The sequence below is a fragment of the Rattus norvegicus genome, chromosome 16, assembly GCF_036323735.1.
Source record: "Rattus norvegicus strain BN/NHsdMcwi chromosome 16, GRCr8, whole genome shotgun sequence".
NCBI lineage: Eukaryota > Metazoa > Chordata > Mammalia > Rodentia > Muridae > Rattus > Rattus norvegicus.
This window is the reverse complement of record NC_086034.1, coordinates 8,422,570-8,440,161: the sequence shown is the minus strand read 5'-3', so window position 1 is coordinate 8,440,161 and position 17,592 is coordinate 8,422,570. Positions and strand designations below refer to the sequence as shown.

The following is a 17,592-nucleotide window of genomic DNA, read 5'->3' as shown; positions in this document are numbered from 1 at the left end:
GATCCGTATTTGTTGGACACTTCTGTTTCTCCACTGTCTTCGTATGTTCCCACCAATGTGAGTTAAGTGTTTCAGTTCAACAAACCCAGCTTCTGCACCCAGAGGGGATGCACAACGTCTGCTGCTTGTTGAACCCCACGTTCTGCATTCTTTGTCTTTGTTGTTAGACAGGGCCAGTCTCACCTTGGAGCCTTGGCTGCCCTAGAGCACGCTGGGTAGATCAGGATGGCCTTTAACTTGAAGAGATCCTCCTGTCTCTGTCTCCTGAATGCTGGGACCGAAGGTGTCATCATCACACCCATCCCGCTCACACATTCTTTCCCAACCCTGTCTCCCTGCCGTTTATTCCTGAGATGAGGGGCTGTGCTGGTCCTCAGATGCAACTCGCTGAATGTGCTGCTTGGCAGGCTCCATGAGTGTGAGCACAGCACAACTGGTTCATTGGGTGGTAGCCATGCTCAGTAGGACTATGTGTTGGGCGGCTCTGTTCTGGATAGGGTGCAGCTCTGTAGGGAGAGCGGTGTGAGTGTCTGTCAGTGTGTGGGGAAAGCATGTGGAAATCTTAGCCTGATTGCAAAGAACATGTTCCAAAGAGGGACGTGGGGGAGCGTGTGTGTGTGTGTGTGTGTGTGTGTGTGTGTGTGTGTGTGTGTTGTGCAATCAACATGGAATCTGATTCCTTCATTGGCTCAAGCGTTATTTCATGTACTTCGTTAAGAATGCATAATTAATGCTCCATAAATATACTTCTTTGGGGACAAGGCCCCGGGAAGTAGCTGAGACCCCTATGAGGAAACAAGAGGTAGGAATATACTGGGATCTCACTGCAGAATAGCATCTATGGAGGGCTCTGAAGGCCAAGGCTAGACAGATGGCCCCCCAGCCCCTCACCTTGAAGCACACACAGCCAGACACTACAGGGAGGCGTTTGTTTTGTGTCCGTTGTGCCTGTAAAGTCAGCAGGACTTGAAGTCAATGGTATCGGGAGAGTTGGAGACAAGAGGAGCTACAGAGCTAAACAAGATCAAAGTGTGCCACACACGCGTATAAAAATGTCACAAGGAAAGCCCTGACTTTGCCAACTGAACACAGGCTAATAAAATAACTGGGATTATCTAAGACAGTTTGCTCCTGGGCCCAGTGGTGCTGAAAACAGGACCGAAGGCCTAAAACATTTGCTGACTTTTAGAACTGGCTGTTTCCTTTTTAGAAATGTAGAAAAGCATTATGGTTCATCATTTAGATGGGGAGACTGTCTGTCATGGTTAGCTGGCCTAAGTCGTGGCATTATTAAATAAACGACGGACATCACCCTTCAGCTGTGGCAGTCTCTGTGCCTTCACAGCCAGCGGAGATGAGCTGTGAGAGCCAAGAAGCCAGTTTGATTCAAAATGGCTCAGCGGCTGGTGTTGGTTTAAACTTCTGGAATTCGAGCCTGAGACGTTTTACTTCAGGCATTGCACAATGTGGCGAGAACTCTTCTGGTGACAATCGACTCAATCCTACAGGCACAACAAAGATCCTGTAAATCCCCTCGAGCAACAAAATAAGCTAAGTACAGGTGACAGGTTTTCTAGATTCATTGAGAAAAACAACTTCATGAGAAGGGTCTTGGGAGGGGCTGGTGCCAGAAAGGTCTCCAGCCACACAGCTAGAGGAAAAGTCACCAGGCTGGAAAGCGCATCTGCTCACCCCCTTCTGGGTGGATAATAGACACTGTATGTCTTCTCTGGAAGGAGCAACCTTGTGTGCTAACACGCCAGGTTCCCCGAGTGCTTGCCTGTGAGCTCAAAGAGCGCCATGCCTCCTACGTTCAGCCTCTGTGGAGATGTTCAGGGAACCGGAAAAGAGTCAGTGTAACAAGACAAAAAAATTATGGAGCAGTTTATGAGAGAAAAATATCCAAAAATTACTTGCACTTCTGTGTGTGTGTGTGTGTGTGTGTGTGTGTGTGTGCGTGTGTGAGAGAGATCTTGTGTGTGTGTGTGTGTACCTGTGTGTGTGTGTGTAAGAGAGAGAGACAGAGGCAGAGACACAGAGAGAGAGACAGAGAGAGATCTTGTGTGTGTGTGTATACTTGTATTGGTGCATGTGTGTGTGTGTGTACTTGTATTGGTGCATGTGTATGTATGGGTGTTTGTGGATGTTTATGGAAATTAGAGGTCAGTCTTCAGTTTCTTTCTTCAGGAGCTATTCATCTTTTTTAAAAATATAAAAAGCTATCTATTATTACTTTTTATGTGTATGTATTTCTGTGTGTATCTTCCATGTATGTATGTGTATCACGTGTGTGCTTGCTGGCAGCCATGTGGGTGCTGTGAAATAAACTGGGCTCCCTTTGAGAGCAGCAACTGTTCTTCACTACTGAGCCTTCTCTTCAGGTCCCACCATGTTTTTCTGAGACAGGGTCTGTAATTGGACTGGAGCTGGCTGAGCAGGTGAGACTGGCACAGAGCTGGAGTTCTCTCCAATCCCATTTTCAGAGATTAACAGTGTGAGCCACTGTGCTTCGCTATTTATGTGGCTTCTGGAGATAGAAATCGGGGCCTCAGCCCAAGCACTTTACTGACAGAACAGTCTTCTTGATATTTATAGCTTTTGAAACAAACGGGACCATCTTCTATCATATACTCTTGGAAATCAACACAACAAAAACACATTAGCAGGGCTGGAGAGATGGCTCAGCGGTTAAGAGCACCCGACTGCTCTTTCAGAGGTCCTGAGTTCAAATCCCAGCAACCACATGGTGGCTCACAACCATCTGTAATGGAATCCGATGCCCTCTTCTGGTGTGTCAGAAGACAGCTACCGTGTACTCATATACAAAATAAATAAATAAATCTTTAAAAAAAACACATTAGCAAAGATCGACAGTTCACCAAGGAGAAGCCAGAAGGCCAAAAGGCACAGGGACAATGCCCCAACTCAGGAGTCCAGAGAGACACAGCAGCAAGGCAGCCCTCAGTTCAAAGGCATCGCCAATCATTAGAATATGGGGCGATGCCAATCCAGGGTGGCTGGCTGTGAGGTGTGAGAGGAGCCTCTCCGTGCCTGCTGGAGGGAGTGTTCCCCATGCCTGTTCACTGGAGGCACCTCAGTGGAATCCGGTGTAACCGAGTGTGGTGCATAGGTTCTCTGCTCAATTCTGCTGCCTTTGGGTGTATACCAATGCCGCGTACTCCTGCGAGGCAGTCTGCATGGTTAGCCCCCTACAGCACTGTGTGCTGACCCAGAGGCTGAGAGTGAGTTAGCCCTCTGCCACTGCGAGAGCTGTCAAGTAGACATACACACAACACCACTTTGCAAAGAGGCGGTGTCTTGAGGCCATGGACGTGAGAGATGCGCAGCTGCATGTTTCTACTGTCCAAAGATGCCATGTGGAGTCAGATCCTAAAAAGACGAGGCTGTCAGAGTACTTGCAAAGCAGGCACACAGAAGCCGGGTGCTGTTGGCCGTGTTCCCCAAGTGTCCAAACCAGTAGCTCATTACCCACCAAGCAGGCGTGGGTATAGACCTGGTCAATGGAGAGCCAAGGGCTAAGAAGATAGACAGATATTGTCAGAAAAGCCTGCGGAGGTCAGGGAAGAGACTGAAGGACGTGAGCGACCACTGCCTGAACTGAGAATTTCAGGGACATAGCCACAAAAATTCCATGATGTCTTTGCCTAGTAAAGTTTTCCCCTCATTCTCAGACTCGGGTGGCCACTGATCTGTCCTAGGTTAACAGATACTATGAATGTTTTCCAGTTTCACAAACATGGAATCATTTAATTGTGATCTTCTGTGTCCTGGTTCTTTTATCCAGCATAATTATTTGATACTTATGTTTATCGGTTCATTTATTACATTTTTTTCTTTTTTCTTTTCAAAGCTGGGGACCGAACCCAGGGCCTTGAGCTTGCTAGGCAAGCGCTCTACCAGTGAGCTAAATCCCCAACCCAATTTATTACATTTTTAAATGATTTAGCAACATTCCACCCATCACATAGATATACCACATTTTTTAAATCCATTTTAAAAAAACAAGAAAAAATGATTTCTGGGAATTGTCTGAGGGTGAGAGGCATGAGTGGCAGACAAAAAGGGCGGGGGATCCACAGATTTGTACCTAAGCAAGGTCAGGATGTTCCGGAGGATGGTTAGTGTTGTCAGGAAACCAGGGACAACAGTCTGGTCCTCTTTCTCTTGTCAAATGTGAGAGACATGCCTCTGAGTTAGAGTTCAGGATGGATTCTGATGAGGTAATGTTGAGTTTAGGAGATATTTATCCAGAAAACCTAGACATTTTAATCTCTATTTGGAGTGGGTTTTACTTCAGGCAAAGGAACCACAGGCCTGTGCTGTCCTGTGAACCAGTCACATCTTCCCTGAGATGTTTGACAATGAACAGTCAAGGACACAAACAGAAGCAACATGTGGGGCAGGCACACCTAACCGGGGAACTGGCAATAGCTGCTTCCACCCCGGAGGCTCTTGTTGTGTGTGCTGACCTGAGGGTGATGGCCTTCAGAGCCTGTTCCTAGATGCACTTACAGAGGGGCTGCAGCAAGCACAGGGGTTCAAGGGCCATCTGAGGACACTGTCCTCCAGGAGTACTGAGTGCAAAGCAAACAGTGCTGCCAGTGAATGGGGAACCTATCCTTTCAGACTTAGGTTGTAGATATTACAGTTTATATATAGATTGCATGCCTATAAAAATCTTTTAGAAATTACTAATGGTGATGGTTATACATCTGGTTCCCTCCCTCTCTTCCTCTCTTCCTCCTCCTCCTCCTCTTTTTCTTCTTCTTTCTCTCTCTCTTTCCCTCCCTCCCTCCCTCTCTTCCTCTCTTCCTCCTCCTCCTCCTCCTCTTCCTCTTCCTCTTCCTCTTCCTCTTCCTCTTCCTCTTCTTCTTCTTCTTCTTCTTCTTCTTCTTCTTCTTCTTTCTCTCTCTCTTTCCCTCCCTCCCTCCCTCCCTCCTTCCTTCTCCCTCTCCCTTTTCTTCCCCCTCTCCCCCTTCTCCCTCCCCCCCAAGACTGGGTCTTGTTAAGTAGCCTAGGTGTCCGTGTGACTCATTATAAGGCTCAGGCTGACTTGGAATGTGCAATCCGTTTCCTCTGAGATTACAGGTGTATGCATCAGGCCACCCTTAGCTATGCTCACACCACTTAACCACTTAAAGAATGGCTAAAACTCCAAAAAAGTGTATATACGCATACATATATGCCATATGTATATGTGTATAACATATTTGGCATTAGCTTAAAAAAGTTAAGTGAACTGCGTCTTATACAGATTATGTCTTAGTTAACGTTATTTATAGAATGCCTAAGACTTGAAAATGATTTGAAAAAGATTTGTCTTACTGTACATGTGTGAGAAATTTGTCTGCATGTGCGTATGTGCACATGAGTACCTGGTGTCCACAGAGGACAGAAGAGGTTGTAGAACCTTCTGGAATTGGAATTGCAAATGGGTGTGCTCCATCCTATGGGTGCTGAGAGCCAAATCTGGATCCTCTCTGCAAAAGGAGCCAGCGCTCTTATCCTGTGAACCAGGCCTCCCAGGCTGTTTACAGAATCCCATGCCTTTACTGCTCAAACACTTGCTTATCTCTTGTATTTCTGCAGTCTCTTAGATGGGGATCAGCTTGAAGTAGCTCTCAGGCTTTAGCCACAGCCTGATGTATATTCCTCTTGTGCCTCCAGCGCTGTGGGTCTTCTTAGGTGTCTGCAGAGAGGATCACGCACTCAGCGTCACTGCATTCGGTCTGTCTACCGACTCCTGCACACTGCCTGGCACACGTGGTACCGTTAATTCCATGTGTTAATCTCATCTAAGTCTGAGTCTCTTTTGGATAACCCTTCCTCATTTTAGTAGGTTTCTGACTCTCAGACACTTCTAGAAGCTGAACTGAATACTGTTGGACTTTTCTCCCGGTCAGTCACCAGGAAGTGGCATAGCAGGACTTTTCATTTTGAGTTGTTTGTTCTGGATTCAGATCTGCTTTGCCAACAATGGAGGCTGAAGATTGTTCAAAGGCTGAGGATAGACCAGAAGACCCAGGTTTCCAAAATGAAGGACAGTCTTCTGCTGTGAAGCCCACCTTTTCACTAGAAGAGCAGTCTCCTGGCCCCACTGTCCTCTGGGACATGCTTGAACAGAAATTTCTGGAATATCAGCAGCTGATTCACAAGAACCCAGAGGAACGTCGGCGAAACCTCCTGAGCCTTCTCCCCCTCTTCCTAAAGGTCAGAATCTGAAATTTTATTCTATTTTTGCTTAGCACACAAGGGTCTGGCAGATATATGTGGGTTCAGCGTGGTGTTTTGATGTACGCACTAGCCAAGTCTGGGTATTTAGAAACTGTGTATTTCAGCTTTTATTTCTGATGAGATTGCACAGAAGCCTTGTTTCTAGCTCTCTGGAAGGATATGCCATTGTTCTTGTGGGGACCCTGCCACCCTTCAGCACTATGGGCCGATACAATGCTTTGAGGACACTTGGGGATAGTCAAAAATAGAGTTGGTGGTGTAAATGACAGCGTGAGAGGTCTCAGATGAGCCCAGAGAAGTCTAGCCTTAGTTTATTCATGAGCCCTCATAAAGTTCTACCATCAACATGGCTTACGAGCAATATAAAAATCACATCTTCAATTCTTTTGGAAGAAAACGGTAGCTATGATGACATCAGCCGCCAGACAGTTGAAACTCTCCAGTGTACATAAAAGAGCCCTTATTTACTTTGGTTGATGGAGGCAGAATGTCTAAACCTGACTCTTTATTTTGGGACCAAGGGGAGAGAATGTGGTCTAGAATGTTCTTTGAACAAAGGTAATGCACACATGTGAGCTCGAGTTGCTCCTGCTTGCAAAGGGGTATTTTCTGAGGTGTGGGGTTACACCTGAGTAGAGCAGCTTCCTTGTCAGTCAGACTAACAGAAAAGGGGTGAGAGCCTTGTGGAGGTAAGGTGTGGTGAAGTACCAGTCATGCATGCTTTAACTTGGTGACTCTTGAGCCTGGCAGAAGAGCCACTAACCCCTGCAAGATTTTGGTTACCGTTTTGGTAACAGGGAGGCCTATGGGAAATCCAAAGGGTATGGAATTCTGACAAGGGCTGACCTGAGGGTTGAGTCAGAAATCAAGTTCACCTCTAGGACCCTAGGTTCTTCCCTGTGGTCAGGGCTCATGTCTCCAGTGCACAGGGAGAGGCATTCTCAGCCAGGCTAGAGTCGACAGTGTCTCAACTCCGGCCTAGGGTCAACTCCTCTCCAGGGTTGCTCTTGTTTTTTTTTTTTTTTTTTTTCCCTAGTACCACCTTATTCTGTTGTCTTAGTGTTTTGTTGCTGTGAAGAGACACCATGACCAAAGCAACTGTTATAAAGGCAAACGTTTAATTGGGACTGGCTTACAGTTTCAGAAGTTCAGTCCATTATCATCACGTGGGAAGCGCGTGCCCAGGTAGACAAGGTGTTGGATAAGCTGAGAGTTCTACATCTTGATCTGCAGGGGGCCAGGAGGGAATGTATCCCAAGGCAGTCAGCAGGGGGGTGGGGGTGGGGCTCTTCTGCACTGGGTGGAGCCTGAACATAGGAGACCTCAAAGCCCACCCCCACAGTGAAACACTTCCTCCAATAAGGCCACACCTACTCCAACAAGGCCACACCTTCTAATAGCACCACTCCCCATGGGCCAAGCACTCAAACAAATTGAGTCTCTGCCACCTCTGCTTTTAAGTGGCACTATCCAAACTATACCAAGATGGCCACAGACTTACCATGGTTTGACTTTCACTGTTTCAACTTTATGTGCAAAGTAATATGTGGTTAGCTGAAATTGGATTTTAGATTTAAAAATTTTGATTTTCTCCAGATCTGGCAGTGTCTAGTATGATCCTCTCTCACTGTACTAGACTGAGGCTTTGAGTCCCAGCCTCTGGTTGGCTTAGATACTGCGGCTAAACAACCAATGAAGTGTATGCTCAGTAGGCTGGCTGTGCTTGGTGCGTTTTCATCTACAGTGGGTTTATTGGGATGCAAACCTGTTGTAAATCCAGGATCAGAATAGGAACCAAAGGCATCTGAAGGAGAGTGGAGTTTAAACACTTAGCAAGGGCAGAGGGAAGACCTTCAGAATGGTGTTGTGATGTCAGCTGAACAGACACTGTCATAGATGAGACCTAGACAATACTTAGCAATCTCTGCCTGCCCTAGCACTCTAGCATGTACTTACAGGTCCTCATTATACAGGTTGCAATGTCCAAGGTCATTCAATTATTAGCTGGGAGCAGAAGTGAAGTGGAAAGTCTCCCTGAAGCCAGCATTGCTAACCACTGGACTCCTTTGCTCAGTGCTTGACTTTGTAGGGTAGGGTCTATCTGCTTTTCCTTCCCTTGGCCCATAAAGACTCGTGATGCAACAACTTTACCTGCTAGGACCTTACTTTTCCCTTGGTGACAAAATGTTCATCACTCCCTGCACCCATGATGTCTGGGCAGCTGACTACAGGGTGTCGAGGGCAGAGAAGAGGTGTTATTCCATCACATAAGAAGCAACATAGGGCCAGTGGCTTCTACAGCACACAGAACAATGTTGTCAGGACTGCTGCTCTTTGTCTGTGCAGAACTGTGGGCTTTGACTTCTGAGAACTTTCCCTAGCACAGGATCTCATGCTAGAAGAAGCATGCTTGGAGAAAGCATGGATGAGTTCTGGCCTTTGGCTGAATTTGCTTCAGTTGATGGGACGCACTCCTGGTCACGCAAAGATACCCTGTGGTAACAGATACGAGGAGAGCTAATGCTGTAGGTGTACCACTTTAAAAATATAAACACACACACACACACACAAACACACACACACACACACACACACACACACACACACACACACACACACCTACTTTCCTAATACATGAATATAACCTGTTCAGCTTGTGTAATACTACTTTTATCTATACATTTGAAAGATTGGCCATTTGGTATTGGGTAACCGAGTGCTGTGCCCTTCCCTGGAGAGGACGTCTCTCCTGACCCCAGCCTTCTGAGCTACCTGTAGTTCTTTGTTCACGGTTGAGACCTCTCGGACTTTTCCTTGTCCACATTAGTAAGTCCATCTACTGCTGCTCATCTCATGTTGGGCAAGTCCTCTTGGTGAGACTTCATGAGTGTAGCTCCCACCATTATTGGAAGACAGTCTCACAGCAAGTTCCCTAATCCTCTGGCTCTCACGATCTTTCTTCCCCTTCTTCCTCAACAATCTCCGAGCCATAGGTGTGGGAGTTGTATTGTAGATGTATCCGTCGGGACCGGGCTCCGCAACTCTCCATCTATCATAACCTTCTTCTTGAGTCTAGGAGAGTTTTGGTGTCTTGGCTAAAAGAGTAGGGAACAGGACTAGAAGACTCCTGTGGCTGCTTCTTTTCAGTTGGAATGCTGGGATCCTTGAGTGTAGAGTGTCACTGCCAAGTCACACGGTCCTGGCTAAGAGCCGTGTGGACAGGAATATGCCCACTCTCCTCGTTTGCATCCAGCCTCTGTGTGTGTGTGTGTGTGTGTGTGTGTGTGTGTGTATGCACAGGCACACACACATGCCACACACACACCTATGTTCATTCCACTAATTTCATTCTTAAGCTAACTACCAAACCAATGGAGTTCGTATCATTAAATATGGTCCTTTAAAAAGTAGATCTTCTGGTGCTGGAAGAGAGATAAACACCACTGACTACAATAGCAGGACTAAGCAACTGTTTTCTAGTGGTTTTCCGAGGGACACAGAGTGTCAACGCCTGTCCTAGCTCCCTCCTGCCGCTGCTCTACCTGGCAGTGGGGAGCGACTGTGGTTCACACACACTTCAGGGAAACTGCAGCTCTTTTGTTTCAGCAGAAGCTTTGCACCACTTTTACCACTCTTACTTTTGTTTTCAATTTATGAAGGAGGTTGTCCACAGTGCCACACTAAGCAGGAAGTCTCATGTCAAGCCCTAGGAACAGTTGAAACTCAAAGGCCAACCTCCCAGACCACAGTGAGAGTGATAATACCATGGCCAGGCAGGGAAACCAACCACACTTTTTGTCCTGAGCAACTGAGGTTTCCTCCCATCTCCTCATGAGCTTCTGTCTTTGTTTATTTCCCTTTGGAGATCATAGCATTGTTCTCTTTCTTGCCTGAGAAGAGAAGGGACGGCCACGAGGCATGATGGTGCAGCTTAGATAATGTTAGTAAATAAAAGATTTCTTTTAAAAAAATATTGAGCAATATTTTCTCAGCATGCAAGTCCCAGTTTGGGAAAAAATTAGGGCCTTTTGGAAGCTGCCTTAACTCTTTGGGGGTCTCCGTGGTACCATTCAGCAGATGATTGGCTCTGTGCATCAAATGGCACCCTGGCGGCCTGAAGGAGCTAAAGCAGCCTGGAGAATGCGCCCATCACAGCCCCAGGAAGAAGCTGTGCCTTGGGAGCCGGCTCTGAGTACAATTACTGCTCAAGTCACAGTGGCCCTATTTGCTTTATTGTCGCGTGCCTCCAGGAGCCCCCGGCTCCCGAGACAATATCCACGCTCCGGAGTCAATGGCCTGAAAATTGGTCTTCCAAGGGCTTGGGAGTAGAGGGAGGTAAGGCATTTATTTGAAAGTTTGTACCACAGAGTTCGTGGTCCCAGGGAAGGACAATACCGTATCGCAGAAATTCCAAGATCAAAAGACAATCTTCCACCTGGAGATTACATATCTGAGGGACTTAGTCCAGGAGGTGGTTGCTATGGTCGTGGTTATGAACAGGCTACCTGATTGGGCTCTCTGTGGGTGAAGTAGTCCAAATCCAACTCCTCCTCTTCATCCCACTCTATTTTCCTTCTCGTTCTTTTTCCTTCCTTCCTTCCTTCCTTCCTTCCTTCCTTCCTTCCTTCCTCCCTCCCTTCCTTCCTTCCTTCTTTCCTCCCTTCCTTCCTTCCTGGACACAGTCCCATTATGTAGCCCAGGCTTCTTGTCTCAGCTCCCGAGTGCTGGCATCACAGGTGTGCACCGTGCCTATCCGAAATAACTTAACTCTAGAGGCTGCATCTTAACAGATTCATTTGCCCAATCCGTCCTTCACTCTCCACATTCTAGTTTCATGTCTGTTGCTATGATATGTATGTTGCTATGCCCTGACCAAAAGCAGCAATGGGGAGGAAAGGGGTTGTTTGGATCATAATTCCAGGATATAGTCCATCACTGAGGGGAAGTCAAGCATGACTCGTTAGATCAGTAACTTAGTCCATCACACCTATTGTTAAGGTCAGAAAGAAAGGATACACTCATACAACCTGCTTGCCTGTGCTTAGCTTTATCTTACCGTACATGGTTTAAGACCCCAGCCTGGGGAATGGTGCCACCCATAATGGGCTGTCTCCCTATACCAGTTAACAACCCAAGCAAATCCCCACAGATGTGAATACAGGCCAACCTGATTAGAAAAAATTTCATCCAGGCTTTCTTAGGTAATTCAAAGTCGTGGGTAGTTAAAACGAACCATCATACTCCATTTCTTCAAAGTATGTCTAAAGGTTGTGCCAACCTCAAAGGCTGGTATGAGGATTAGTGGAAATAAGACCATCAATGCATTTGACTATCAGTATTATATTGTGCGTTGTGGGTATTGCCATAATTTTCTTGTCAAATATTTGTTGAAGACTTACTGTGTCCAGTAGTCAGCAGTTTTGTTGTTTTATGAATTACGTGTAATATCCATGTACACATCTCTTTCCATTTACAATCCTTTGCTGGTTAGGCTACCATTTACAGAATAGGAAATTTAAAATACAAAACAAAAAACTCAGACTCCCATGAGGCATTTAGCTTAAAACCTACCTCATGAATCCTCACCAGCTAATATACAGCTTATGACGGCTCATAGCTCCAGGCCACAGGCCATCGTACCAGCAGATCGCGGCAGCAGGAACACAGGGCAGCTGGTCACAGTGCATTTCTAGTCAGCAAACAGAGATGGAGAGGGGGAGGGAGAGAGGGAGAGGGGGAGGGAGAGGGAGAGGAAGAGGAAGAAAGAAACACACAGACATAGAGAAAGACAGAGAGACAGAAAGAAAGAGACAGAAAGAAACAGAGAAATATACAGAGAGAGACAGGGACACAGAAACACACAGAGAGAAACAAACAGACAGACACAAAGAGAGACAGAGAGAAATAGAGACAGAGAGTGACAGAGACAGAGACAGAGAGACAGGCAGACAAAGAGGCAGAGGCAGGGGATGCTGTTGTACACTGAGAGATGATGCCCACATTTGTGTGAGTCTTCTCACTTCAGTTAACCCAGTGTAGACAAACCCTTGACACACCCAGAGATGGGGTGCTATGACTATTTCAGATCTTGCCAAGTGACAACCTGGGCTAACCATCACAGTGGATTTTTGGTTATTTGTGGGACAGGAGTGGAGCCTTTGGCTGGCTGGAGTGACTTCATATATGGCTTGATGCACGGCCCTCTCTAACCCGAGTTTGATGGTTGCCTTTCAGGCCTGGGAACATTCTGTGGGCATCATCTGCTTTCGCAGTCTTCAAAGACTGGCAGAAGATGTGTCCGACCAACTTGCCCAAGAAATACAACAGGCACTTTCCGGGAAGCCTGCAGGTAAAAGAAGATGCTCTGGAGAGGATGGAGGACAAAATTGTCTGCAGACTCACCTGCCTCCCTTCTCTCTGCTCTCTTCCGAAAGAAGAGTGGCATGGATCTGGGAAAAGGCAGAGACACAGGAAGGGGCAGATCCTCTCTCTCTCTCTCTCTCTCTCTCTCTCTCTCTCTCTCTCTCTCTCTCTCTCTCACACACACACACACACACATACACAGAGTCATGTCAGACATATTACATGCACAGACACATACAGTCACATTGCACAAATGGACACAAAACACAAAAATTTAACGCAGAGATGCTTGTAGCCACACTATACCCATTGCATACATTCTGAACACCACACTGAACATGAATACTCCACTAAACAGATGCTACATTCATGTCATGCACACGTGTGTGTGTGTGCACATGCACACACACACTATTTCACATAGATCTACTTCACAGACATTTACTCTGTACTGCATTCATAAACCCAAAACAAAAGTACTTTCCACATATGCACATGAATGACTATTATATATCTACTGCCCATTCAGACCCTAAATATATATCATCTGCACAAACAGAAACATACTAACAGTCACACTATACACATAGCACACAGTGCACCCCACATAGAAACTATGCATATCTTACATAAATATTTAAATGGAAAAAATACACACAGAGAAGAAGAGACACAGGTCATACACAGAAAGTATATGTACATGTGCAGAATCTCACATAGAGGCACACACAGGGACCTGTACATCAGACATACACATATATAGACACTACTGACAGATACTATATACACATACATACATAGAGACACACAGACACAGATATGCAGAGGCACATGAATCTCTCTCTCTCTCTCTCCCCCTCCGTGTGTGTTTGTGTGTGTGAGAGAGAGGGGGGGGAGAGAGAGAGAAACACACACACACACACACACACACACACACACACATCCCTCCTGGATGTCTGGAGAATGTCCTGGGGTCAGTATGCTTGGTGGAGAGTTTGGTATGGTAAAGACACTGACCCCAAGAATGCATCTTTTACTGGGGTGTCTGATAAGCATTCTTCCAATCACATGAGCTGACCCTTGGAGTCTGAGTGATGCCCTACAGGGCCTGTGGACTGAGAAGGGACAGAAGGAATTGCATGTGGGAAAAAGCTTGAGATATAGATTGCCCAGTCTTCAGCAGTGTAAGGCGTTGGGTGATACAAAAAGAGAGGTGAAAAGTCTGGTTGGTAGGGGTCCAATTGTGGAGGGTTAGTTTTTACTCATCGTAATGGGGCACTATGGGTGACTGTGGAAGGTAATGAAGTCAGCCTCCTCCAGGGTGATTAGCCTGGAAGAGAGTCATGTTTGAGATATACTCAGCAGCCTGGAGCTACACGAGCGAGGAGACATGGGTTCTGTGGCAGGACACAGACACATCTTCAGGGAGCTGGGTGGATAGGATGCATCACCAAGCAGCCTTTGATATCTTGCAGAGCAAGCCCGGGCTGCAGCCGGGCAGCTACTGCAGTGGAAGAGTGACGTGGATCAGGATGGCTACTTGCTCCTCAAGTCGGTGTATGTGCTCACGGGGACAGACTCGGTGAGTTCCAGCCTCTCAGGTATGCCCAGGTGCTCCTTGTCTGAGGACAGAGAAGTAAGGTCCAGCATAGAGTAATGGCCTAATGATAATGATAATAATAATAATAATAATAATAATAATAATAATAATAATAATAGACGTATTATATTCAACTCACTTCTCCCTTCTGATGACACACATGGATTTTAGGGTCTGAAGATCAAGCTTGGGCCCTGCCTTCTCAATGGACAATTAGTTCACTTCCACCACTTGATTGTATTGTATTTCTGACTTTAGAAGTTGGGTCAGTCAGGCTTCTCCCCCTCAAAAAAGATAGATGTATTGATTGATTGATTGATTGATTGATTGTATTAGAATACACTGTAGCTGTCTTCAGACGCACCAGAAGAGGGCATCGGATCCCATTACAGATGGTTGTGAGCCACCGTGTGGTTGCTGGGAACTGAACTCAGGTTCTCTGGAAGAGCAGTGGTACTCTTAACCACTGAGCCATCTCTCCAGCCCAGTCAGGGCCTCTCTTATACAGTCAGTGTGAGAACATTTATCGCTGAATTTATCAACCACTCCCATGCATGGTGGCACTTAGTGTTCCCAGGGACCCTGAGTTGGATTACAGAGGTGAATGGAGAAGGCAGGCTTCCCTCATGGAACTCCAGTCCATCGTCCCGAGAGCTCCTTCTCTGCCTCCATGGGGCTTCCCAGTTGGTCCAGCTGGAATCAGGCTTATCTGTTGGCCCTTGTCCTAAGTGTACTGTGCCCCATGTGGCTGTGACTGTGCCCTCTCCTTATGGGACTGAGACTCTCAGGCCTCTTCTTGAGGGGTTGGTGGATGAGAGGGTTCCTCTTGGGAACCTGACAGTTGGAATCATCAGCAGAAATGGCCAGAGACCCTTGCAAGATAGGCTAAGAGATGAACAGAGGCAATGGAGTGAGTATGTGTATGTAAGCGACCTGTAGGGGGCAGCAGCCCTCAGCATGAAGCATCAGGTAGGCATTTGGATGTTTGTGTGGAGCCTGTCCTGGCTATTCGGGGCAGATTCACAGCCTTATGATAGATGCTAGCTGCGAGGGGGACCCCCGACTTGTACTCAAGCGTTTGCCCTTGATGGGGACCGGTCTGCTGTCTAAGTGGGGACTTTATGTCCACAGAATCAGACAGCCCTGAAGCAGTGAGGGAAGGTTAAGTGTTATCTGAAGAAAGGGACACATGGCCAAGGAAGTCAAGAAAAACCAGGGCTCCAATAAAGGGGAGGGAGGGCATTACCTTTCAAAAGAGCAGATGACCATAGGTGAGTTCCACGCTCACCTACTTCCCAGTCGAAGAGGGAGTGTTGAGAGGGGAAGTGGCTTTCCTACAGGTTCCACAGATGTGGGGATTGATGCCTGTCAGAGTTCCCTCTGCCTGTGGGTGACCTGCATATGACCTTCCCTTGTAGGAGACGCTGGGCAGAGTGGTGGATTCAGGGCTTCCGGCCCTTCTCCTGCAGTGCCTGTATCTCTTTTTTGCTTTTCCCGTGGAAAAGGGTGAGCATTTGGAGATTGACGTTCAAGGGCAGAGGATGTTTGTGCAGGTGAGCTAGTGGGACGCCCTCCCCTCCACTCCCACCATCACCACCGCCTGACTTGCTTTTGCAAGGGCCAGCCTCTTCTCTCAGTCTTCGTTCTCAAGCACCTCACCCTTTCCAGAAACGGCTCTCTGTCTCCACTCCACAACACCTGGGTTGGCTGCAAGATAACTTTGTCCCTTCTCTCCACCCTCCCATCTCTTCCTTCTGTCCACCTTGCAAAATAGAAGCCACATGCCACTTGATACATCACTTCTCAGAAGTGTATCACTAGGTGATGTCACCCTTCATGGTGCGAGCAGCATAGAACATAGGCACACAGACCTACATGGTTGTTCGAGACTCACACCCAGTGTGACTTCTTGGTATGCTCAAGAGCTATATGCTTTACAGGAAGTTGTGTTTGTGAGCACAAATGGATGCTCCTTTCCTAGCTGGCTGTGTGGACAGCACTGGCTGGGGAGAGAGGAGGATCACGCACAGTTCCTTTGACTGAGGCTTGACTGTCAATGCTCCAGAGAAGCAGGGAGCAAGCTACCACAGGAGAGCCCCTCCTAACCAGAACATCCTTGTCTTGTCTTGTATTCCTCCCAGATGTTGTTAAACATTTGCAGCGAGTCTCAGGGTCTGGAGGGACTTCTCTCAGGAAGCGAGCTCCAGTCTCTACTGATCGCTACCACCTGTCTGAGGGAACACAGCTGCTACTTCTGGAAACAGCCTACCTTCTGTGTGCTGCGGGCTATCTCCAAGGCTCAGAGCCCTAGCGTCATCCAATATCTGCGAAGTAGGTTCCAGGAGACCAGGTGTGGGCTGAGGGTCACTCGAGGGGTTCCTTTAGCTCAGAGCAAAGCTCAAGGGCCCATTGTCTCTGTCAGCGTAAGTGCAGGTTCCTAGAAAGAAAAGATGGACAACCTTCTCAGTACACAGCCCTACCTTATGTGGCCCCATTTGTGAAAATATGAGTATCGTTCCTCTTGATGCTTCGCTGAAGGAGGGAGGAAAGGGGGACTCATTTACCGCATGCGGACTCCCACACAGCATTCGGGGCCTGCTTGCTCACTACGTCACTCGTCTCTTGGAGACAGATGTTGGAATGGGGAAAGTGGAGCTCAAGATTTGTAGAAGATCTTGAGAAACTGTTTCTAAGCACGGAGATGTCTGACTCCTGCACTTTGGTGCCTATGTTAGGGAGCGTGTTTGGGGTGAAGGCTGGAGACTCTAGAACTGCAGCCAGCCTTTGGGTTCCAGCTCTGCTGAGTGAGCTCAGGTCCATAGACACAGAACAATCCTGTCTGTCTCATCTATAAAGCTGGGCAGAATGTAAGTGTTGCCTGTCTCTCATTGCCTTGGTTCCAGTGGGTGTTGACATACATGCATATATACATGACGTGCATCACACGCATGCATATATATATGACACACATATCATACATGCATACATGCATGTATACGTACATGACATACATGCATATACACATGATAAACACACATGACATACAAGCATACATATATGACATACACATACACACATGACACACATGCGTACATACATGACATACATACATGACACACATACACGACATGCATGCACAACATGCATGTATGACATGCTTGCACAACATGCATGTATGACATGCTTGAATACATACATGACATACATGCATACATATATGCAGTAGCTCTAGTCTACAGGGCTTGGCCTCTGCATCACATCCATCACTTAGGTTTTATTAGAAATGAAATGTTCTGTGAGTCAATTCCATTAGCTACCTCAGGGTCCTCCTTAGCATTCTCTGCCACTGTAGGACCCAGACAATGCTCCAGATA

General features: G+C 47.0%; 1 protein-coding gene across 7 annotated transcripts in view; it reads left to right on the top strand.

The window, feature by feature from the left end:
* Wdfy4 (WDFY family member 4) overlaps positions 1-17,592 on the top strand; it is a 228,631-nt gene that overhangs the window by 16,616 nt on the left and 194,423 nt on the right. For all 7 annotated transcript variants that reach the window (XM_039095074.1, XM_039095077.1, XM_039095075.1 and 4 more), the window contains exons 2-6: positions 5,982-6,231; positions 12,490-12,604; positions 14,094-14,200; positions 15,637-15,771; positions 16,360-16,549. In XM_039095074.1, the coding sequence (XP_038951002.1) occupies positions 5,998-6,231; positions 12,490-12,604; positions 14,094-14,200; positions 15,637-15,771; positions 16,360-16,549 (781 nt within the window). In that variant the 5' untranslated portion in view covers positions 5,982-5,997. The remainder of the gene's footprint in view (positions 1-5,981; positions 6,232-12,489; positions 12,605-14,093; positions 14,201-15,636; positions 15,772-16,359; positions 16,550-17,592) is intronic.